The sequence below is a fragment of the Nyctereutes procyonoides genome, unplaced genomic scaffold (genome assembly GCF_905146905.1).
Source record: "Nyctereutes procyonoides isolate TBG_1078 unplaced genomic scaffold, NYPRO_anot_genome, whole genome shotgun sequence".
Taxonomy (NCBI): domain Eukaryota; kingdom Metazoa; phylum Chordata; class Mammalia; order Carnivora; family Canidae; genus Nyctereutes; species Nyctereutes procyonoides.
In genome coordinates this window covers 8,182,843-8,208,056 of record NW_026575130.1, presented here as the reverse complement: position 1 = coordinate 8,208,056, position 25,214 = coordinate 8,182,843, and the positions used below count along the sequence as shown (strand labels likewise).

General features: G+C 36.9%; 1 protein-coding gene across 2 annotated transcripts in view; it reads right to left on the bottom strand.

The window, feature by feature from the left end:
- The window catches only part of ELOVL6 (ELOVL fatty acid elongase 6), a 136,172-nt gene that overhangs the window by 34,461 nt on the left and 76,497 nt on the right, over positions 1 to 25,214 (bottom strand). For both annotated transcript variants that reach the window (XM_055342368.1, XM_055342367.1), the window contains exon 3: positions 13,468 to 13,599. In XM_055342368.1, the coding sequence (XP_055198343.1) occupies positions 13,468 to 13,599 (132 nt within the window). The remainder of the gene's footprint in view (positions 1 to 13,467; positions 13,600 to 25,214) is intronic.

Here is a 25,214-nt window from a genome sequence, read left to right as displayed (position 1 = left end):
AGGACTTCAGGACCTCGTGCCAGGCTGAAGGCAGGCGCTAAACCGCTGAGCCACCCAGGGATCCCTCACCCTGCACATTCTTTCTAAGTCTGTGATGCTTATCTACTTCTCAGAATAAAATAATGTAAAAAGGCCACTTCTCTGTCCACCCTAATACCACTAGTAATTAAAGGAAAGGAGGAAAAGTAAACTGTTGCTTTCTTATGCTATTAGGGAAATGCAATGTGTGAACAATGAAGTATTTTAATATATAGGTTTGATTCTAAATCCTAGGGCTCTGAAAACTGAAGAACTGTTGCAGATGTAAATATATACAGTGAGGATTGCATGAGTACCACATATGCCTGAAAGCATGACAATTTAGTCATAAGTGATGGTTAAGAAGGGATCAAACAACCCTCACCAATTTTCACCTGCAAATGTTTTGAAACAAATGGTAGGGAAAGAGTTGCAAGGAGACCTAGCTACCAGTTGAACTGTTGGTAGCCCTGGCTAATAGAACTGCTGGTTGTAAGGGAGAAGAAACCCAGGCCCTCTATTTCACATGCAAAATCAAGTGAGAGCTAGGCAACCTGTCATATCCACAGCATCATTAAAAATAGATGAGCAGGTACTACGTGGAGTTCTTGGTTGAAATACAGAGGAGAAAAATTGATAGCTTTCATGAAAGAACTGCCAGTACTTTTATGATTGAGGTCAGAAGAGGCATATGGGAAAGGCATTATATTTAGGAGGAGGACTTTCACTTATCTAACAGCACTGTGTAAGTGACCAGCATTTATTGAACCCTAATTTCATGTCTTTTCTACAGTTTTCCACTGTCCTTGAGGACATGTGGACCATGAAGGGAAGGAAGATTCATCTGTCAGTATTTTCAGTTCATTCACTAAATGGCCCTCTCCAGAATAAACTTCTAGTACTTTCAAATGTCATTCCTTTTTCAGATTCCTTCAGCCAGTCAACCACTGTGGGTAAGTCAACTTAATAATGGGGGTGGGGAGATGGGCAAAATAAGTGAAGGGGATTAAGAGGTACAAACTTCCAGTTATAAAATAATTAAGTCACTGGGATGAAAAGTACAGCATAGGGAATATACTCAACGGTATTATAATAACTTTGTATGGTAACAGATGGTAATTAGACTTATCATGGAGGGCAACCGTGTGATATACAGAATTGAATCACCGTGATGTATATATGAAACTAATATAACACTGCATTTCAACTATGCTTCAGTATTTTAAAATTTTTAAAAATTATCAATGTCAGCATCATCTGATAGATTCCAAATTATGCAATTGGGCAATTCATAAAGTTAGGTCTGAACATTTTTTTAAGGACTTGGTTTTTCATTCAAAGCCTTATAGAATTTTTGTTTGTTTGCTTTACCTTGCTAACAAAAAGGATTGTTTAAAACTTTGTGAGGTAACGGGAAGTTTAAACACTGTAATTCTTCAGTCTTAATTCAAAATAATCCTTAACAAATGCTTCAGGTGTTATTATACTTATAGCCTAAATTACCATGTGATCTGTTCAAGAATGCTCATGTTATTTCTCACACAAGTTTCAGAAAAGCTATCATATTCCAGCTATTTAAATACTAATTCATTTTGGTAAAATGATTTCAAATGTTATATGTCAGCTGTTTCAAGTTGTTATAGCAGTAGTAATACAAACATATTCCTGAAGTCTTATTTTTGTCCTAACTCAAATATATTAACTGGATTACAGAGAATTAAAATTACAATGAAAGAATCTCAAGCTTAGTGTTAAATTATGGAAAAGGCATGTGCCAAAATATTAACAACAAATATCTGTGTGTCGTGAGATTAAAGGCTTTCTCTGTGTTTCCTGTGGTTTCAGTCTTATACAGAGAGACTTTTCACTTTTATAACTAGAAAAAGAAATTATTTAATAAAAAAATTACTACTGAATAGTGTTTCCAATTATAAGTAGGCAAATGTTGTTTAGTAGAGTGTCTTTCTGGCAGAAGGAGAGGCCATTCTTTGCCTGTGCTTACATTAACCTGCTGCTGTTTCCATGTATTCCATTGGTGACGGTCTGAGTTTTCTATAAACTTTCTTTTTAAAGATTTTTATTTACTTATTTGAGAGAGAGCAAGAGAGAGAGAGAGAGCAAGAGTAAGGGGAGGGGCAGAGGGGTAGAGAGATATGGTGTAAAGAATCTCAAACAGGGTGGCTCAGGGTAGTTGAGCGTCTGCCTTTGGCTTGGGGCTTGATCCTGGAGTCCCAGGATCGAGTCCCAGGATTGAGTCCCACATCTGGCTCTCTGCAGGAAGCCTGCTTCTCCCTCTGCCTGTGTCTCTGCCTCTCTCTCCTGTGTCTCTCATAAATAAATAAATAAATAAAATCTTAGGGAAAAAAAAAAAAAGGAATCTCAAACAGACTCCAAGTTGAGCTCGGACCCCAACAGGAGGCTCGATCTTATGACTGTGAGATCTTGACCTAAGCCAAAACCAAGAGTCAGACGTTTGACCAACTGACACTCAGGCACTCCTAAACTTTTTATATTATAACAAACTGTCATAAATCATAAACTTATGTCCTATCTGGATGTGATCACTACACAATGAGTGAATTGTTTTTCCTTTAATTTGGAGGGAAACAGATAAATCAGGCAAGTCTGGAGCCACAGGGTGACCTGCAGGTCACTGCGCAGCCTAACACAAGAGAGGCCAGCCAGCCTGCACCTTGGCCAGAGCCCAAGGTGCCACCTGCAAAGCAGAAGGACCTTTGTTTCCCTGGCTCCTTTTCAGTAAGTCTTTTTCACAGCAACTTGGAATTCTCCCTCGCATTGCACATTTTTATTAAAAAAATAAAATTAAAATATCATACATTTACTTAATTAGTTATTATATTCTTGGAAATACTAATTGGTAGTTCCTGGATTCAATGGAAAAGCAGAGAATGTTTCCTGTTTCCACCTTTGGAAAGAAGACTTTCCAAAATAGAAAAGGAGAGTTACTAACAACCATGTACAAGTCCCCTATGTTCATTTCCCTTTTTAATTAAAAAAATATATATATATAAATATATATATAAAATAAGTTTATATGTATTTATATATATGTAGTACCTATATGGACCTTAAAGATGCAGCATAATATCAGATAAAAATTCCTGCCCCCATAGAATTCATAGTTCAGTAGGAGGAGAATGAACAAGATTAGCAAAAACAGATTACACTAGAAGGTACTAAATGCCAAGGAGAAAAATAAATCAGACAAGGGTGGTAAGGAGTGTGTGGTGAAGGACTGTCGTTATCTTAGGGAGGCTGAAGAAGGTCTCACCAAGAAGATAAAATTTGAGCAAAGACTTGAAGGGGATTAGGGATAAGCCGTTGGAATATCTGGATAAGGAATGTTCTGGGCAGAGGAGGGAAATTGTGAGAACCCTGAAGGAGCAGCCTAACTAGTATGGCTAAGGAACAGCAAGCAGCGGGGAAGGAGGAGCAGGGGGAGGAGAAGGAGCGAAGGGGAGGTCAGAAAGTAACAAAGACCAGATTGTGTACAGCTTTGCAGGCCTTTGGAAGTCCCCTTCAATTATGTAACATCAATCTCAGATTTCTCTTTTTTTATATTGAGATATAACTGACATATAGCATTATATTAGTTTTAGGTGTACAACCGAATAATTCAATATTTATACATACTGCAAAACGATTGCTACAATAAGTCTAGTTAACATCCATCAACACAGTTATAATTTTTGTTCTTGTGCTGAGAGCTTTTAAGATCTATTCTCTTGGTAACTGTCAAATATGCAATGTAGTATTATTAAATATAGTCACCACGCTGTACTTTACATCCATATGACATACTTATTTTATAATTGGCAGTTTGTAACTTTCAACCCTCTTGCCCACCTCCTATCTCCTGCCAACAGCAACCACCAATATATTCTCAGTCTATGAATTTGCAGTTTTTTTGTTTAAGATTTCACATATGTGTGAGATTATACAGTATTTGTCTTTGGTTCATTTTCACTTAACAGTGCTCTCAAGGTCCATTCATGTTGTCACAAATGGAAAGATTTCATTCCTTTTCAGAGACAAATAATATTCCACTCTATATATCTCTCACATTTTCTTTACCCATTCATCCACCGAAGGGCACCTAAGATGCTTCTGTGTATTGGCTATTCTAAGTAATGCTGCAATGAGCAGAGAGCTGCCTGCATTTTTTTTTAAGTTAGTGCTTTTTCCTCCAGATAAATACCCAGAAATGGAATTGTTAGATCATATGGTAGTTCTATTTTTAATGTTTTAACAACCCTCCATTCTGTTTTCCATAGTGGTTCTACCAATTTACATTCCCATCAGTAGTGCAACAAGGGTCACCTTTTTTCTGCAGCCTTGTCAACACTTACTGTTACTGGTGTTTTCCAGATTTCTTAAAGCGTGCTGTCATTTCACAGATGAAGCCTTATCATACCAAGTGAAGACTGGACTGAGGTATGTCCAATGCAGCTGACCACAAGAAATATCAAGGGTGAATAAGTAAAATGACTGAAAATGCTGATCGCTTGTGACTAGAGCAATGGCAAAATGTGAGATTTTTAAAAATCTATTAATTTGGAAACTCTGTATGCCAAAGTGTTCCAGATATGCCACACAGTGTGGCCTTAAGGAACTCAAATGGTCTCCCAGGAGGCACACTGCAAAGGCAGCATATGGTCTGGTTAAATGATGCATGGCAGCACGTTTGGTAGAAGCTGAGATATGTCTTGAAGTGATATGTGCTAATGCTTTATAGAGGTGGCATTCTAAGTTGTCAAGGTGATGCTAATACTTGTTTGCTTATTTTTATTTTTTAAAAGATTTATTGAGAGAGAGAGCATGCGTGTGAGCACGAGTGGGGGAGGGGCAGAGGGAGAGAGACAAGCAGACTCCCCACTGAGCCGGGAGCCTGAGGGGGCTCAATCCCAGGACTCTGAGATCAGGAACTGAGCAGAAGGCAGATGCTTAACTGACTGAGCCACCCAGGCACCCCAAAGGGATGGTTAATATTTAAAGAAAGAAAATGAAGGAAGAATGGAGAAAGAGAAGGAGGTGTGGGGTGTTCAAAGACATGAATTTAGGATGAGCAAAGTGGGTTTGTTTTGCAGGCAATAATCAAACACATGTTGGCTTGAATGGAAAATGTGTACAGTGCAGGGGTGAAAGGTGGATCGGGAGAAGATCATTATTTTTTTATGGGCAGATTGAAGTTCTGACTTACATGCAAAAGAGTTTCAATTAAAGTTTAGAGAGGAAAATGGTATGGTAGGTAGAGTCCCTTGGATAGAGAAAACATTTGGGAGATAGCAATTAGTGGTCGCAAATACTTAAGAAGTGAAGCAGCAAAGGTAGGGACTGGAGTGGCCAGCATGGAAATAGAGAGCTACCCCAGACAGCTACCCCAGATATTTGAGAAGAATTCTACAACGTAGTGACTGGTTAAAAGAGTCATTTGTATATTCTGAAGGACTTAAAGATGTTCTCTAAGAAAAGGGCAGCAAATTTTGAGATATTCTATGGGGTTAACAAAAAGGGATCTGGCTTAAATATTTTAAATTTGAGTGGTGATATGTCAAACATTTGGAAGTGTTCCAGAAGAACAAATTTCAGGTGAGAGGCAATGCTAAAAATAAACTTGTTAGGGCTAAGTTGGCAAATGATTATTGGTATTTTTCCTTTTCCTGTTTCATTGAGCCAACACAATTGCTCAGTGGGTATAAATAGAAGGGCTGCTTCATTTCCCATTCAAATTGGGACATTTTGAGAGCAAGAGGGGAGCTATTAATAACTATACTGGGACAATGGGCATAGAACAAGGACTGTCCCCAGTAAGTGAGGGTGAACAGATTCCAGTTTATAAACTCTATCTTACTTTTAAAGGATGGAAAGTTGCCCATTCCTTATCTTTATTATTGCTTGTTTTCTCAAAAGGAGTCAAGTGATTCAATTAATGTCACTTCATCGTAATTTGAGGCTACAGTCTATTCTGGAATAGGACCCAGTTTTAGATACCTGAAAAATAAACACAATGCTAATGAAGTAGCTTATGTCCTGTAATTCTTACTGATGATCCTGGTAAACTAATAAAGTGTGGAGTGGAGACTCACTGTATTTGAGCACTGGAAACTCATGTAAGGTCCTAGCTGATGCTAGGGTTGGGTTGTATCTGAAAACCGAAGGATGGCATTCATTCCCAAGAAGCTGGGAGAGTGCCTAAAAGCTATGTGCATGTGCCTTATGCACACACACACTGGGGAAGAGCAGACAGGGAAAGAATTCTCTTTATCCTGTAGTGGTGATTTGTATGGTAGTTCCTTTGCTGCAAAAATAGTTTAACAGAAGAACAAAACTGGTATTCGAACTGAGTAGAACTGTGGAGAGTATTCTGGCAAATAGCAAGGGACTCAAACACAACCCAAAATACTAAAGAAAGCCATTATCTTTCACACTACACACTGTCATCTTCATTTATGAAAATGTCAACACAGTCCCCTTCACCAGGGAAGGAAGTCAACTCTGAAAGTACTGTGCAAATGCAGGGATTAGTTTTCCTATGGCAGTGGACTTTTTTGTCTTTACTGTTTATTAGGCTTCTTATATTAATAATTTATGTTTTTTTTTATTCAGTGTAGATACTTCACATTTCTCCTGATGTAAAGGGAAATAAAATGTGTTTTGCTGTCATTCTTTGACCTGACCTTTTAAACAATCATGTCATCTGGCTATTGTGTTATTTCTAGTCTCTGTGGTTTTATATCTCAATAAACAATTTATTTTTGAGAAAAATCTATTTGATTCTGCAAAGAAAACTTGTAGACACCCTGCCTTCAGAAAGGAAGATTTTTCTATACATCTGTTAGTTACAGTTAAAAAAAAATAAGACAGAACCTGTGATTTATGAATATGGCATCAGAAGCAAAGTGTTCAATGATTTCTATGGTTCTTTGATATAATGGCACAAAATCTAGAGAGGAAGAAAGGCACAAAGTATTGATATATATATATATATATATATAAGAGAGAGAGAGAGAGAGAGTTATTTTACACTTTCAAATAGACTTTATGTAAAAACAAAACATGTTGACAAAATGAGATGATGAACAAATGTTTAAATGAGCAACATCTGACTTCCATCTGTCTATAAGCTGTCAATCAGACCATATATCTGTATACAATATAGAAGTACTAGATAGTCTTCAAGAGTCAAACAAGTGGACAGAAGAGAAAGATCCTAAAATTATTCTCTCAGCCATACATACATTCTTAACTCAGGATTGTGATTAGAAAAGAGAAAATACAAAATATTCTTAATTCTAATTATAAACTTGCCATTAGGCAGGGAGGGGAAGTGTGAGGATCAATAGGACAAAATTTTTGTGTTTTGATATAAGCTTGTTTTATTTAACGTACACTGACATTTCACCAGAATCTTACAACTGCTAGCTTTTCTTTTGAAATGTAGATCTTTTTAAAAAGACCTTATTTACTTATTTGAGAGGGACAGAGTGAGGACGAGGAGGGGGAGGGACAGAAGGAGAGGGAGAAGCAGATTCCCTGCTGAGCAGGGAGCCCAATTAGAGGCTCACACAATCTCAGAACCCAGAGATTATGATCTGAGTTGAAGGCAGATGCTTAACCAACTGAGCCACTCAGACACCCCAAAAAGTAGATTTTTCTCATTATTTGCTTTCAACTTAAAAAAGAAAAAACCAACCTGCCATCCATACTTTGTGTCAAATGCAATTATCTTTTTCTTGTTTGACCTATTCGTAGTGACATAAAAATCTTACAAAAAAGTTCAAGACTCCTTTGGATCCTTCTGATACCATCATTCCCTCTGCCTCCCCAGAAACAGAGATAATCTGTAAACTGGGCTGAACTTTTCAAATGTTATTTTTTTGCTATCACTGCATATATGCTAATAAATAAAAATAGGGTTAATTTATGGGTTATGAAACTTCATACATGGCATCACATTCCTGTGATTATTCAGCAGCTTGCTTTTTTTTTTTTTTTTTTACTACTCAGCATATGCTTTCTAGAGGTATCTTTTCCTTTGTTACCTTTGCTCCCCTTGGTGCCACATTTTAAAATGTGAAATTTACAGCCTTTTCCAGTGCAACTGGAGCTTTTCTCCTACCACATTTATAGCTGATGTACTCAGTTATTTTATACCATTTTCACTGGAATCATTCTCTGTAATGTTCTTTGTAGATCAAGAGGGACCACTTTTGGCAACCATGGAACAAAATACTAGACAAGAAGTGCTTGAAGATAAGTTGATTAAGTTATTCTGAAATCTGTCATTCAATGTTCCATCATTTTACAGGTCAGTGATATATGCCCCCTCCAACAAGTTTTTATTTTATTTTATTTATTTAAAGATTTTATTTATATATGAGAGACCAGAGAGAGAGAGAGAGAGAGAGAGAGAGAGAGAAAGGCAGAGACACAGGCAGAGGGAAAAGCAGGCTCCATGCAGAAAGCCCGACATGAGACTTGATCCAGGTCTCCAGGATCATACTCTGGGCTGAAGGCGGCGCTAAACCGCTGAGCCACCTGAGCCGCTGCCCATCCAACAAGTTTTTAGATGTCATATTTTCTCATCTGAATAGTTTCGGTTGGTTTTATTACATATCTGTTGACAGATAATAAGACAGTTGCTAATAATTCTCTAGAGATTAGACACTGATGTGTATATAAAAGAATCACAAGTAGATTTGATTAAATACCATTCATCTGCTGCTCTGCACTGTTAAACATACTTTTCGGAATGTCTCCTCTGCTATATTTAAACACTTTGTTCTTGGAAATCTCACTGAAGAAGGAAAAAAAATGTTTCTTTTTAATTAAGCTTGAATATATTTTATACTTAAGCCAATATTGAAATTTAATGACAAAATAAAAATATGGCCAGAAAATAAAATGAATTTCAATGGGAAAAACTGCCACTTAATAACAAAGTGAGAAGTCAAACTGCAAAGCATAGAACATTTGGCTTTGTGTAAATAAAGCATCACACAACTGAGGCCAGAGTGAATCACCAGGAAACATGAGTAAGCAAACATGAAGCAAGTGTGATACTGGCCATCTATAAATATGCAGCACATCTTATTCTGATGTACACTGACTAGACAACCTGCTTTAACCTGTTTTGGATCAGAGACCTGGAAGGCTCCTTGAAATGCCTGATGCTACCAAAGAGAGGAAAACATTGCCAGTCAGATACTGGGTAAAGGCTGCTTGAATCAGAAGCACACACATCACCCAATTGAGAAAGACTTGGAGTTATTAAATAAATACACAGAAAGTGTTTTACAAATCAACTGTAGTAACCCAGCTGAGATACCATAGCAACATAATCTAATGACTCAGCAGTGTCGGAGAAGAATGGATCAGAGGTACCTCGAGGCGTTTGATGATTTTTGCTGAGAAACAATCTCATCTAAAGGATTTACTAATTCAAAGTACCAGAATTTTTCTCAGTATTTATTCTAAGGAAATGTTCAAATATCTAGTGCCAAATGCCACACAGAATTAGCACATCAAATATGGAAATGCTTGTCCTCAAGTTGGGCACTATGTCATCATCCCAGTCTATTCCCAAGAACTGACACCAAACAATGATAGTTTGAATCTGAAAAGGGTAGGGCAGGGTGTGGGAGATGGGAGAAACTCCCAAAAAAATCTCAGAGGAATTATACTTAAATAAAACGAATATATTGCAGGCCAGGTGAAAAAACTCAGTTGCAATCACATTCTACTTTCTCCATCAAAATTTATGACAGTTAATAAATTAAATAGCCTATAGCTTGTATGAAGGCTACTATCATATATCCAAAAGTAAAGAGGAAGAAAAATATTCTACAGGTAGTTCTTGCCAAACTAGATAAAACTGCGTACCACTTTCTGAAGTAAATTGGTATGAAGACAGGATTTTTATTTTTGCTTAAGTACTCGGCGTATCCACATTAATATCAATCTCAATTGTCTTCCTGAGTAAACAGTGTGTGGCACCTGCAAATTAGTCATAGTTGAGCCTCTGGCTACTATAAAAAGCTAATGGGCAAGCTTGAGAAGTTGAGGAATAGAAATTATTTCTAAACAGCAACACACACACACACACACACACACACACACAAAATCACATTTTCAATGATTTTACCAAAAAAAAAAAAAATCTTACTGTTCCTCCCCTCCCCGCATTTTTAATTCCTCAAACCCAAAGTTTTGGTTCTCTTTCTCTTTCCTTCTTTTTCCAAATAGAGAATATCTTATCCTGTAGTGGGCAAGAGTGGTAAGTGGAATAGATGCAGGCCATCTGATACAAGAATATCTCCCGAGCATGGAATTTCTGAACTTCTCTATTAGGAGCTATTGACAGATGGACTTGAAAATCTGTGAATTGTAGTAAGGTAAAAGCCATTCAAAACCATATTCTTTTGGGAACTAGGATTTTGGCATGAGAGGAAGGAGATATAAGAACTTAAGTAAAACACTCTCTACTAGCAAACATGAATTAGAAGTATTACTGCCAACTCTAGATGAAACTTTTGAAAAAAAAACTCTATTTCTGGCTTCTGAAAGGTCTAGAAATAAAAACTACCTTAGTCTCCAACAACCACCCCAAAACTCAGTGGTTTGTAAATACAAGGAGCTAGGGCTCCTTGGAGAAATGGGTCATTGTAGTTCTGGATAAGGAATATGCAATATGCCTGGCCTGAAACATCTTGTCATCCCCCACCACAACCCCAATCAAGCTATGAGCACTAGTCAATGCATGTGAAAGGTGTCAGGAGCCCACGTGAAGAGATTCACATTGGTCAAATATGGATAATTTATCATCAAAAAGAATAATAGCAATGAATGAAAATGTATCCAAATCAAATTCATCCAAAAATCAATGACACATGAAGTATGAATGCATGAGTTCATAATGATACTTAAAAAAAAAACCCAAAAAACATTATTGTTTACATGCCAGGTAACCAAATTGTCTTCTTTTTTGAAACTGCTAAATATGGCAAAAGAATCAAACACTTATCCTGCCTTTGCTATAATAACTATATACACTTTAGGATAACTGAATAGATGATAAAGGTAATTTCTTCTTGTATAAAGTCTTGTCAAATGTTAAAACTAAATATAGTCAAATGTCTAGATCAAACTACCAACTAATAAATACAGGGGAGAGAAGAATGCAATCAGCATAATCAGCAGTTCTGAAGAAACTATAAGGGGCAAATGGATGGATGGGGAGCTGGGGGTTGGCAGAGGGCTAAGGTTCTCCTTTCTAGGCAAGTAGAAACCTCTAAGTTAAAAGAAACCAACTAATGAAAATGCATGGATCTTATTTTGATCCATATTCTTAAAAATAAATTGAAAAACATTTTTTATGAGACAAGTGGGAAAATCTGAACACTAAAGGATAAAGGATTTTTACTAATTTAAGTGAGATCATAATACTCTGGTCGGTTTTTAAAAATGAGAAGTTAACTTTTAGAAGTGGTATCATTTCATTCAAAAGTAGTTCAGTTTGTATTATTTCCAAATAATTTGGGGGAAAGAGGAAAGTTGGTAGATGAAAGAAGATTGATCCAGTTGGTGATAATAGTTTAAGCAGTGTTTTTTTTTTTAATTTTTTAATTTATTTTATGATAGTCACAGAGAGAGAGAGAGAAAGAGGCAGAGACATAGGCAGAGGGAGAAGCAGGCTCCATGCACCGGGAGCCCGACGTGGGATTCGATCCAGGGTCTCCAGAATCGCGCCCTGGGCCAAAGGCAAGCGCCAAACCGCTGCGCCACCCAGGGATCCCAGTTTAAGCAGTGTTAACTGGTGCATGGAAGGGGGGGCTCCTTGAACTCTTTGCTCATATGTATGCAAGTTTTTAAAAAACGAAAGATAAAGGCTTTTGTTGAAAACTCTAAAATACTGAAGGCATCATTAGGATAAAAACTAACTTTTTCCTTGGGACACCTGGGTGGCCCAGTAGGTTAGCGCCAGACTCTTGATTTTGGCTCAGGTCATGGTCTCAGGGTTGTGGGACCAAGCCCTGTGACAGGTTTTCACCCTCAGCAGGGAGTCTGCTTGTCCCTCTCCATCTGCTCCTCCCTCCTCTTGCTCCCCCACCCCCCGCCATGATACATGCTCTCTATCTCTCTAAAATAAATAAAGTCTTTAAAAAAGATAACTTTTTCCTCAAATAGCAAAATACTTTAGTAGAGGCATACTTTGTGAACCTTAGATGTGAACAAAAATGAAAATGCTACTTTGTATTATAGAGAATCATGTCCTGATACTGATTAAAACGGAAGAATTTTTTTAGTGACAGATCCAAATCATGAGCACTTCAAATGTAGAACTTACAAAATGTACCAAATTAGAGTATAGCCAGTGGTAGCAAGCAAATGAGTGGATGCAGGGATCTGACATAATGGAAATGCACAGATCATCGGAGTTAATGAAAATCCTCTTCCTGCCTGATCATTTTTAATAAACCTTGAGTGACTAATGAGCCTTTTAATGATACCATCTATTTCTGCTTAGTGGTGGGACAGTTAATATGTAGTGTAAAAAAATACAAGTGCATATTCATAAATATTAAAATAGTTACTTATTTGTAGTATATCTACATCTTCTTCCTCCACTTCCTCTTCCTTCAAGTGGAATTATAAACTTGTGGGTTTTGACAAGCAAAACATTTTTCTGGCGCTTGTATGGATACCAGCTGGGTGCTAATTTGTCCTGTGATGGACTAGGTCACTAAATATTACAAAGCTAGAAATGTTCCTTTAAGCTTCCAGGAATGTGTCTGAATGTTGGCTGGCAGATGCCCCCGAGGAGATAGCTCTTGTCTGACAGCCTGTATGATGAGTTCTAGCCAATACAAAGTAAGAACTGGTTGCATACACATAAGCCAGCAAGTCAGTTCAGGCAATGGGGGTGAATGGTGCTTTGGGGGATGCACCGCTAAAAGCATTCTCTGGTCTAGTAATACTGACATAGACAGGTGTCCAGTATTTAGTCATGTGTCTAAGTGCCATGTTTTGATTACACATTAGTCAGTAACAGCATCCCCAGCACATTTAAATCCTACTCTGTCATAGATCAATAGTTTACCCATGTGGTTTTGCATTTAACCCTTCAGCTATATTTAAGCAACAAAAATGATGGAATTGACACATTGCTTCTAGGCCTGAAAGATAAACTGGATCACTGGGTGAGCAGTTTGGACAAGACAATAAAAATAGCCTGAAAATAACAGACTAAGTATACTATGGCAAGTTGGTTGCAAAGAAGGCCTACTCTCTGGGCATGGCTTTATGTTATCCTCAGGGTATTGAACAGTCAAAAATAGACGGTATAGGATAAAATAGTCAAGCATTGCTTCTTTCAGCCAAGTCTGATGAAATGGATGGATTGCATTGGGAAAATGAAGAGAAACCTACCTGAAGACTGCAAGGGTCAGAGACCAGAGCACTAATGGCTTCCTCAGTTCAAACTTGGCCCGTTTGTTCATCAGGTGCCGACCACCAAAGATAAAGGCAGCATACAGTGCGGAAAACAGGAAAGATTTCTTCCTGCAACAAACAAAAAGCCAGTATCTTAGGAAATAAAAATCTTTCAGGCAATTTATTTTTATTCATCAGAAATTTTTATTTACTAATTATTCATAATATTTTATAGCAGTACCTCTTTGTAAGCGCTAAAGGCATATTCTTGGGAATGTGCCCCTTTGCTGAAGAGGGAATATTTATTTAATCCTTTTGGTGACATGGCATTCCATGGAAACCTTCCTCGACAAATTAGGACATTCTAGATTAACCAACACATGTTGGAATAGAGCCATGCTCTTTTGGGGCTCTTTGACTTTAAAAATTTCTACAATGTAACATTAATATAACAAAAAGAAAAATTTTCACTGGGGGAACTAAAGCACTAAAATCAAGCTACATGACTTAGGGATTCCTGGTAGACATCATAAAATGCAATAAGAAGAACACAGAACTACCTAAAGCAGACTTAAAGCTTGAATTTGAATCTAATCAAAATCTAGACTACTAAAGACTACTTAAAGCTTGAATTTGAATCTAATCAAAATCTGATTTTACTACTTATTCACAGGAAATATAGACTGTGGGAACTTCCATAGGACAACTGAACTTATTTCTTCAATTAAGTTAGGAGTGTGGAATCCAATGAGACTCTTCTAGATTAAGAAGTGATTTGAAAGACTACAGTCAAAGACAATAAGTATACTTTGGGGGGGGGTCTTTATTTAAGCAAACCAATGGGAAAAAGACTTTTTTAAAAAAAATCAGTGTTTAGTAATAATTTTAAAAGTGCTTATTTAATATTTATGGGTGAAATTACATGTCTTGGGCTTGCTTTAAAATATCCCAGGAAAGAAACAAAACCAAAACAATATTCAGTGTAGAGAAATGAAACCAGATTAACAAAAGGATAAAGGAACACAGGGGCTCATTATTCTCTCTCTCTCTTTTCGTCAGGCTTAGGTAGGACTCTTAGAATCTTTAGGTCTTCCTGGTTTATTACTGTACCAAGTAAACAGTGGAATTGATAATACCAATAAGAACAAAAACAAGATTCTATAGAACTATGATTCAATAGAAAGTAACAGAGGCCTTGTAAATAATTTAAACACCTGAATGAACTTTCTAAAAAAGGAGTATTTCTCTTAAAATAGATATTCACCCCTCAATTAGATTAAAAGGGAAATCGTTGAAAAGTTACAAGCATAATGCAAAAAGCAAAATGAATTAACCTTAAGAGCATTTTTTGCAAAATGCTTCTTCCTAATTGCTGATATACCGCTAGTATATATTGCTGACTAAAGAGGGATTCTCATTATTTACACAAGCAACACACCTACTTCAATGAATGCATGTGACAAACGTGGTGAACACCACCCAATAAAGCAGTAATTCCAGTAATCAACCCACAAAGGTGGAATAAGCCACTTCCAACTGAGGTTTGCAGATTCCCTTGGAAACACCCAAGACCTGGCCCACTGGTACCACTTGATAAATATTTGTTGGATGATCATGGTCTTTTCCTATCAAATTTTCTGATAGGAAAAAATAATTATGCACCTGTGCACTCAGCAAACATTAACTGAGTGAATGAATGGTTGTACTTTCCCAGTAACATATGGATTACTAAAAAATGAAATATTTGCAAAAAAACACGATCCATTTTCATCCTACATAAACAGGTAATTTCTATACTTCAAAGAGAGGTGGAAACATGAGACAATTTTATGGAAACTTTATTAAACATTTCAAGAGGAAAGTACTTTTGGCTACAAATGTGCACATATAATATATATAAATATGAATGTGAATGAGTATATATAAGTATACTCATAAGTATACTCATGAGTATATATAAGTATTCCTCATAAGTATAAGGAATTTGGCAAGTGTGTGTCACTAAATTGGGTCCTAATCATTATCTGCATTTACACACACACACACACACACATTTATATATGTAAAGCTGCATTTTTCTATATATATATGTATATATATACATATATATGTATATATATGTATATATATGCAAGGACTCATTAGATAACAAATTCTATCAAGTTAATATAAGCAACAGTAATATGAAATAGTATATATTTTTATTATTCTTTTCTAAATCTTTTAAAATAATTTTCTTCTTCTTCTCTAAATGATAAAGGTAATAATGAGTGACAATATTCATAGTATGATTTAGGGAGTGAGTCCTGTGGGTGGACACACATAGTGCTAAAGAGCTTTCTCCTTTGATCCTCCTAATCACCTCTAATGTAGGTAGAGCATTATCTTCATTTTATGGATAAGCAAACAGGCTTAGAGGTTAAGCCTCAGCTCTCCCTGTTCTCCTGTGGTAAACTTCCAGGAGGGAAAGAGCGTACCTGATGTGTTATTTTATAGGCATGTAAGAATTCTGCAAGCCCTCCTACTAAATTGCATGATCATTGTTGTGTGGCACATTGTTTAACTGTGAATAGACCAAGAGGAATCTCTGTGCCTTCACATTTCAACTATCATATTTTTGGGGCTTGGAACACTTTGATCCAAACCCTGTTTAGCTCATAGACAATACAAAGGAATTATATATGACCCCCGAAAGCTTTTCCTTAAATTATCTATCATTCTTGCTCTTGCTCAATCTAATTCAGATTTTAGTTATGGTTATAGATTAATTGTATTACTTACAATTATGAACCAACTTAAATAGATGTCTTTATACGATCCTATCATTCTAGCCATTAAGTGAAAAATATTGCGCCTTGAAGAACCAAGAAAAATACAAAAATCTTCCCTCGGGATTTTTTTCTTCTACATTTCTTCAGCTATGGAATGAAAATTAGTCCTAATGCACTATTAACATCCTGGCACAGACCATTCTTTCTTCCATGTGTTTTCTAAAGATATCTTTACCAACCTTCAATTCCACAGCTAGGGCAACCAAGTCAATCAATATAGATGCAGAGAATTTTGAGAATTCCAAGAAACCTTTGAGATGGAGCCCAATTTCCTTGTTCTACAGAAGAGGGAACAGGGGCTGGGAGGAGGTGCCGGATGACATTAGTTTCTTATAATCACATAGCCACATCCTGTATATGGGCCAAAACTACCTAAATTTTGCTCAAGCAGATAGGTAAATATTAATTAATTGTCAAGGTTAGAGCGGAGTCCACATGCTGTAATAAAAGGTGCTTATTGTATACCTTATAAATCTACTGTGGTGAAATTCAAGTATGTTATGGTTTAAGTTAACTCAGAATGAAGTTTTAACTTCTTCTGTAAGAGGGAGTCATCTAAAAAAGCATTAACTCTTACCACTTCCAACAGAGAAATCAAAATGTATCATTTATAGTTGAATGTATCATGATTTTTCCATTTAGCTTAGAATAAGGTAAGATTTTCTTTAGCCAACTACGCAATTTAAATGGATTCAAATTACCTTTTGGTTCTGCCATCTTTTTGGTAAATGTTCAATTATAGTCAAGATGAGTAATGACTTCCTGCTAGCCCACTTACTATTTAATGGGGAGAGAGGAGTTCTCTAATGCTTCAATGTTAATCTAATAATTCTTCATATTCTGGCAGGCCTCCATAGCTGGGTATAATGGTAACACTACATTGTTTTATTACTAGGTAACTAGCAATTTCCAGAGGGTAGGGACTCCTCCTGTTTAATGAATCTTAAATGTATATCATAGAGCCCAACCCTTCACTATAGGTGCCTAAAACTTTTCAGGACACTGCTTCTGTAGCTATAATTACAAAGTAACCAACTAAAGATCACTCAAATGAAATACTGATGTGCTTTGAGCTTGTTGGGTTTGTATTTACTCTTTGCCCCCTTCCATTTCTGTCATCCATGTGAATGGACATTAGCCCATAACTAGTAAAAATAAATAATGGCTTTCTTATTTATCTTTAGAAAGCTGCATTTTTCTATCATTCTACTCAGGTCCAAAACATTCCTAGGAGGTGTTTTTTCTAATCTCACAGAGTAGCTGCTAATTATTTGTACTTATTGTTCTCTCTAATAACACCTATCAAAGAATGACTATATGCATATACATTCAAATGTGTTTTTTGTGGGTTGTTTGTGTATGTGTGTGTGTGTGGTTTTTTTGGTCAACCCCTGAGCTTCCACTGAAACCAGGACCTGACTCTCTAACACTCTCATCAAGATCTCTATTGGCTGACTTGCGCTCTTCTAAGAGTCAAACAAGTTCACTTGAGAATGGTGAGACTTTCTTTCTTGTGGGTGGCGTTTCAACAGAGGTTAATTGCTAATGAACACCTTGGGAAGATGGCCTGAACTCCTCTGGGCCTCGTTCTTGTGGCTACCATGCATGTGTAAGGTACAAGGGCAAAGCGAAAATACAAACAAAGCTTTGAGGAAGATAGGGAAAGCACACCGGAACACCTCATGGGCTTTGGCTGATAGTTACCAAGCACAGAAAGTTTTCTAGACGAAGAGACTGAAACTGAGAAAAAATGCTAATTGGTGAGGCCATGTCTCTTTTAAGACTTCTTTAGTTCAGGGGCACCTGGGTGGCTCAGTGGTTGAGCGTCTGCCTTTGGCTCAGGGCTTGATCCCCAGGTCCCGCAAGGAGCCTGCTTTTCTCTCTGCCTATGTCTCTGCCTCTCTCTCTGTCTCTCTCATGAATAAATAAATAAAATATTTAAAAAATAATAGAAATATGTCCATAATAAATGCAAATGAATAGTGACTTTATAATTGCAAGACAAAGCTGTGACTAAAGGGAAGGGTGTTATTCTAACCACTTATGTATGATTCAGGAAGCCAAATAATGTGTGATTTCTGAGTTTAAGTTGCAAACACCCTCTTTCCTGTTTCGCCTTCCTCTCAGATGTGAGTTGAAATATCACAGGTTCTCCTTATTTATTTTTAAAAAAAAAGCTGAGAAAACCATTTTTCTGTAATTCATTTTTTTCTATTGTTGAAGCAAGGCCACACTCAAAGTGGAGTTGCATTAGTACAATGGACTGAATGTCGTGGCTACGTATCTCTTTCTAGGGAAGTATGCTCCTTCTAAAACAGAACTGTTACACAAAGTTGCTTGTACATATATGTCAACATACCATTTTTGCCTTGTGTCACCTTTTTATAAGTGTTGATGAATTCTATTTTCTTGTTGGCTTTTTTTTTTTACAAAGGGAAATATGATCTTCCTACTTTCAAAATGTTAAAATCACATACATATACAGCTCCATTAAAAATGTCACCTCTCTAACACCTGAATCAGCAAGATACTGATTAATTACCTTTCTTTTATCAGTTGCTGATAAAAAATGCTGACATCCATCCATCCGTTCACAATTTAAATGAACGTTCATCATTTTCATTTGCAGGGTATTTAGCATGCCCCTGAATGAAAAAATGATAATGAATCAATCCTTACATAAGAGTAAATTCTGCTCCTATCAATCTAGTTAGAAGGACAGGAAAAACATGCTATAGATAATAATGTCTGATAAAAATTCTGGTGCAGGAGATATTAACATGATGAGAAAATGTCCTGTGGAGGGGGGGCTTTGAGGTAGACCCTTTAAGGATTTGAATGGATGGCTAGATGTAAGTGAAAATTTGAAATGGAAAGACAGCAGTGCCGTAGGCATGAGCCAAGCTGAGCACATATCACACCTGATGTTTCCACGGCAGGTAGGGAGACATGGGAGAGAGTCAGTTTGGAAATGTGGATTAAAGTCAGCTTGTTAGAGCTCTGATAGAAGAATTAGGTCTGCATCTTCTCCTCAAAGTTGTGATAGGGAGTGAGATGTGTGGTCAGTAAAGTGTTATGACGAATAGCTGAAGTATAGTACTGGAATCTGTGGCTTAATTTTCCTTTCTTTCCTTTTTTTTAAATACAGAAGAATAGTTTCACTCATGTGAATACCATTATGTGCCTGGGGGAGAGAAGAAGGGGAAGTATTACTGCTCATGGCCCCTGGAAAGATAGATGGAGACACGCTGGTTCAGGCCATGGAGAGTACTCAAAGTCTTATAGCTGGGTTGGGGGCCAGAATAAAAAGAGATAAGTTCATGGGGAGACTTGGCATTGATTACTCGTCTTCCAGTGGGCAGATGTGGATAGTTTGACTGCATCTTTAAGTCAACACAAGGGCTTGTTCCCCACAACCACACAGCCAGCATCTGTAGCTGTAAAGTGCAGTAGCGTGAACGGAAGGAACGTCTTTAATGAATTGCTATTCTTCCCAGGAATTATCAAATGGGATCGCCTTGAAGTTTTATTCATTTAAGAACGAATATTCTGGGGCACTGGGTGGCTCAGTTGGTTAAGTGTCTGCTTTAGGCTCAGGTCATGATCCCAGAGTCCTGAGATGGTCCTGCTCAGCAGGAGAGACTGCTTCTCCTTCTTCCTCTGACCCTCCCCCCCTGCTTGTGCTTTCTCCCTCTCTCAAATAAATACAATCTTAAAAAAAAAAAAAAAAGAATGAATATTCTCCTGTCCTGGGAAAAGAATAGCCAATTGCTAGGCCAACTGTGGCACTGTTTCAATAACACTGATATTCGGTTCACTGTCCTAAACAAACTGTCCTGCAGAGCAAATGTCACTTTTAATCCTAAAATATCATGTTTTATGGAGATGTGAGAATATATTTTCTTTGTTTTAGAAGACATGGTTTCACAAAACTGATCAGAAAGATTGAAGTTCAAAGTTAGAATTAAAGATTTAAGAGGACACTAAAACAAAGAATTAAATTCTTTCTTTGACAAAGGTTAGAGTTTCTTATCTACTTAGAAAAAGTAAAACTTGTGACCCTCTCTGAATAAAAATTTGCCGGTAATCTTGGTAGACAAATCTCCCATTTCAAAGCAAACTAATAATGAGCTGTGTATCGACAAACTCATTTATAGTTTGTTTTGACAGTGTGGCTCAACTTGATTACCTAGTACTGCTTGTCTCTTTGAGTTAGAATTGCCAAATAACCAAGTAACTGTCTTGCATAATATATCAGCTACTGATACTAGTCATGGCAAAACATTACAATCTAGAGGCCATGTAAAAAAAAAACAACAGTAAGTTCTAAATAGGAGACGGCATGCAGAAATAGAATTCAGAAAGTGGTTCCATCAGCACTTCACTTTCATTGTGCTAATTCTTTTAAAGAAATGCCCTTTGTTCTAAGAAAAAGAAAGCTTTCATCTGAATTTCCAATGAAGAAATGCTCACCCGTTAAGAATATAAGAATGAATATAAGGATGAATACAGAAAGCATACTAAAATTCTGAAATGTCTCCTATGAAATAACAGCAGTGATTGACTCCCCATTATCAAACTAAATTTTACCTCTTAAAGTCTTAAAATCTACTATGAAATAGAAATGAGATTTCATGATTTTTTTTTTCCTGAAAATAAAGTTTTCTTGGATCAGAAGTTACACAAAGTACAATTATGGGTTTTTGCTTGTTTGCTTGCTTGTTTTTGAAATTTGTTAGGCTGCAGGTTTTTGCTTGTTTGCTTGCTTGTTTCTGAAATTTGTTATCTATTCTAATGGCCTGCTAGCCATAGAAATAGAAAATTAGAAGTTTAATAAAATATTAAAAGTAGATAAAAATAAAAACTAGAGTCAAATACAGAAATTTGCTTCCTACTTGTCTTCATCCTAAAGAAGCCCTGAAATGTTCTGTAGAAAATAGAATTATCTGAGAGTTGGAGACTAAAAGCAGAAGTGAAAAAACACTGTAAAAAGCATTTATGATTATTCACAATGGAACGGAAACCGGATTTCAGGTTTACAAGATTAAGTCCAATTCAGACACACAATTTTCCCAGTCTTCAAATCAAAATGACAGCTGCACAGACACCAGCTCATAACAAGCAGAAACATATCCAAATTTATGAGAGCTTTATACTCAAGGACTACTCATTTGAATGGAAAGATGATCCATTTCTGCCGCAGTCTACTACCACCTCATGTTTATAGAGTTTTAGTTTATACTCATTGCTTCAGACAACTGTAAAGAAGCTAGAAATTACTATCAAGGAAAAAAAAAACCCACATGTTTTCATGGTAACTATTGAGTGATTAAATATACTGTTGTACTGACTTTCCCCTGGGATACAAATTTTGAAACAAGAGGGGTGGGGAAGCAATGAGAAAACATGCCCCAACTGCTATTTCTGGATTAGAGAGAAAATAGCCCAGAAGTGATAAAGACTATTTCGTAGTATAGCTCATGGATACTTTTTGTCACCAAAATCAAATTTACGTAAAAGATTAAGCCTGAGTAAAAAACTGGCAATGACAAGAAGAAATATATTATTAGCAAGGCAGTGGAAATGACAGACATTTTTTCACCCATGAGATATCACCCAATAACCCAAGAAAGAACTCTCTTTTGCTCTTGAAAGTAATAATGCGGCAAGATTTTGATTAGGGTTTTCACAATACTTGTTCAGTGACATAAGATAAAGCCTGAAGACACTGGAGAGAACTCTAGTAATGAGGACAATTTGTCTGATGAGTTGGACTGTGTTGCTTTCCTAATGCTGCTGTAAAAAATTCCCACAAATGTAATGGCTTCAAACAACATGATTTGATCATCTTAAAGTTCCAGAGTCAGAAGTCTGAAATGAGTCTTGTGGCGCTAAACTCAAGGTGCACCCAGGCTGCTTTCCTTCTGGAGGTTCTAGGGGGCATTCTCTTCCCTTACCTTAGGCAGCATCCAGAAGCTGCCTGCATTCCTTGGCCTTCTCCACATTCAAAATGCATTGCTCCTACCTCTGTTCCAGGGTCCCATGCCTTCTCTAAACTCTGCTTTTGTCATCATATCACCTCCTCTGATTCTGATCTTTACCTCCCTCCAAAGAACTCCTGTGATTACATTGGGTCAGAGAGATAATTGAGGCCCACACCGTGGAAAGAAAGGTTCTCCAATTTTAAGGACTTACGTGATTAGATTGGACCCACACAGATATTCCTGGACAATCTTATCTTCTCCAATTCCTTAACCTAGTCACATTTGCAAAGTTTCTTTTGGTATATAAGAGAAACATGTTCACAAATTCACAAATAAAACATGGATGTCTTTGGGGGACTATTTTTCATTTTCCCACATGGATTAATTTGAAATAATAATAATGTCTTAAAGCCATTTTTCTGCTGCAACTCATAGGGGACAGCCCTGAAGAGGGCAAACCTTTATTCTCTATTCTTAGCTTGTTAGATCCAAAGCCAGCCTTGCTCTTCCCTCCAAGTCAAGAAAGCACTTTAGAATGCAAGGGGCTAAGAGTCACACTGTTATGAGGATTGTCCCTCATATGCATATAAACTCACAAATATCAGTACTTGAACTCTTGGTAGTAACTTATGATTTATCATATATCTTACAATGGACTAGGCACCAAAGCTTGGAATTTCTAGCAACACACACAATTTATTAGAAATAACTAATACGTATTCACTTTATCCCCACTGTCACAAGTTCTAAATTGCCATCTTATACTCTTTTGTGACAACAAAGACGATTTGGCTTGTGACTATCGCTTGCATTTTAATCTTAAAATATACATTACAGGCTACATCCAGCACATTTTCCTATTTGCAGCAACTCCACTGTCCTATGCTTCATCACTCTTACTGTTAAATCCATGAAGAATGAGTCTTCATCTCAGGTGGCTTAAGAGCAGCAGCATTTGAGACAGATGTTAACTCCTTCTTTTCTGTCTGTCCATCTGTCACTTGGTTTCTGGAGCCCTATTTTCCCTTATTTCTTCCCCAATTTCACTATCGGCTCTTTTTTCATTCTCCTTTACTGGTTCTTTAACTCTATCCAATCTCTAAAACTTGAAGTGTTCCCAGGGCTCAATATATGAACTTCTTCTCTTACCTACACCAGTGGTTCACAATGGGGTGATGACTTTGCCCCTCAGAAGACATTTGGCAACATCTGGAGACATTTTTGTTTTTCATGACTGGATAGGGGTTGGCTACTAGCATCTAGTGTGTGGAGACCCTGGATGCTGCACAGGGTTATCCAGCCCCAAATGTCAGTAGTGCTAAGGTTGAGAAATCTTGGAAAAGAGAAATATAAACATCAAGATTAAGAATAGAGAAATCGGAAAACTCAAGAGAATGTATGTTGAAATGAGATACAGCTCCAAAAAACACATTTACTGTTGGGATGAAGTCACTAATGCTTCAGATATACTCAGCCTGAATTACTTTGAACTGATTCTAAGCACAGAGTAAACTTCTCTTTTCAAATCAGCAATTCAATTTAAAATTGAGGACAAGACAAAACGATCAATTCGGGTCAATTTTTCCTTCACTGTTCTCGAATTTGGTTCACCTCTGCCTATGATAGAAACATGGTCTAGGCTGGTGAAGAGGTAAGTGATCAATTCTTATAAACTCTACATCTGTTGCAATGCTTTCCTTATCATGGAGGTCATTCAGAAATGTTTTTATAGTCTGTCTCCAAGAGAAAGGAATAATCTTCAATGAAGGTTAGTCACTGCCAAGACAACCCCCTACCCCACACACAGAGTTCAAATTCTTGAAGTAGAATTCCAATTGTTTCCAGTCATCTCTTTACTAACCAATCCTACAGGATAAGATAATTCCATAAAAGCCAATCCTAACTTAGCTCTGGATGGAGCAATGCCATAAAAATACTTTAGACTATCAGAATTTGCAACTGTTATGTAGGTCTTAGAAGTTCTTACTCTTTTCTAGGTCATTAAAGTACAACAAGTTGATAACAATAAACATTTCTATGACACAAACTTCTTAAAATTAAAGAGTAGGAAAAGCTCTATTTTGTAAGTGTCAGAAGTACATAAGGAAAGTAGGTGCTCTCATATGATAAAGTATGCCAAATATGATAACATCAATCACACCATTTTCTACATCTTAGAACAAATTATTGGTTATTTTCATTAGTAACTCTCAGGCTTTGCTTCCCAACATAGGCCTCATTGGGAAACACTGATTCTCCTCTGATGGTTATGTACAAAGGTGAACAAGCTGAACAGGAAGCTGCTCACTATAATGTTCATGTCTTCAGTTCCTACAGGGAAACCAGAGTGAAACCTGACAGTCAGATAGTGCCCAAAGCTGGTTTAGGAGTCTTTAATCTTAATATCTGTTTACTTTATTTCCCACAAAGACCTTCACTTTGCTTCTTTATTTTTTCTTCTTCATTCATAGGTTCAAAGCTAGAAAAAATGATAAAAAAGATTTTGGAGGAATAAAGTGTAATAGTAAAAATCTCAAGATCTATTATTAGAAAACTCAAAGATTAAGAGCATAGCTTCCATTTAAGAGGATGAAAGAGGAATTAGTTTTATTTTTACAAGTTTCTTTGTACTACTAGGTTGTGAGACAAAAGTAATTTCTTTTTACTTCTTTGTCAGATGAGTCCTGGGGCCCAACTAAGGTATGGTGGGATTTATTAAGCATGGGTTCTGACGAAAGAGATTCTCAAAATAGCAATACCCACAGCAGCCTTTTCCAAATCCGTTTCACAAGAAAGTGAAAATGCTTAGGAAGAGAAGAGAGTGTATCTGACTCATGGTTTCTTTGAAAGCCAGAAGGCTAATGTGTCTTCCCACAATCCCAACAGCATTCCCTTTGGGGCATGCATCAGGAAGTAATGCGTCCTTCAG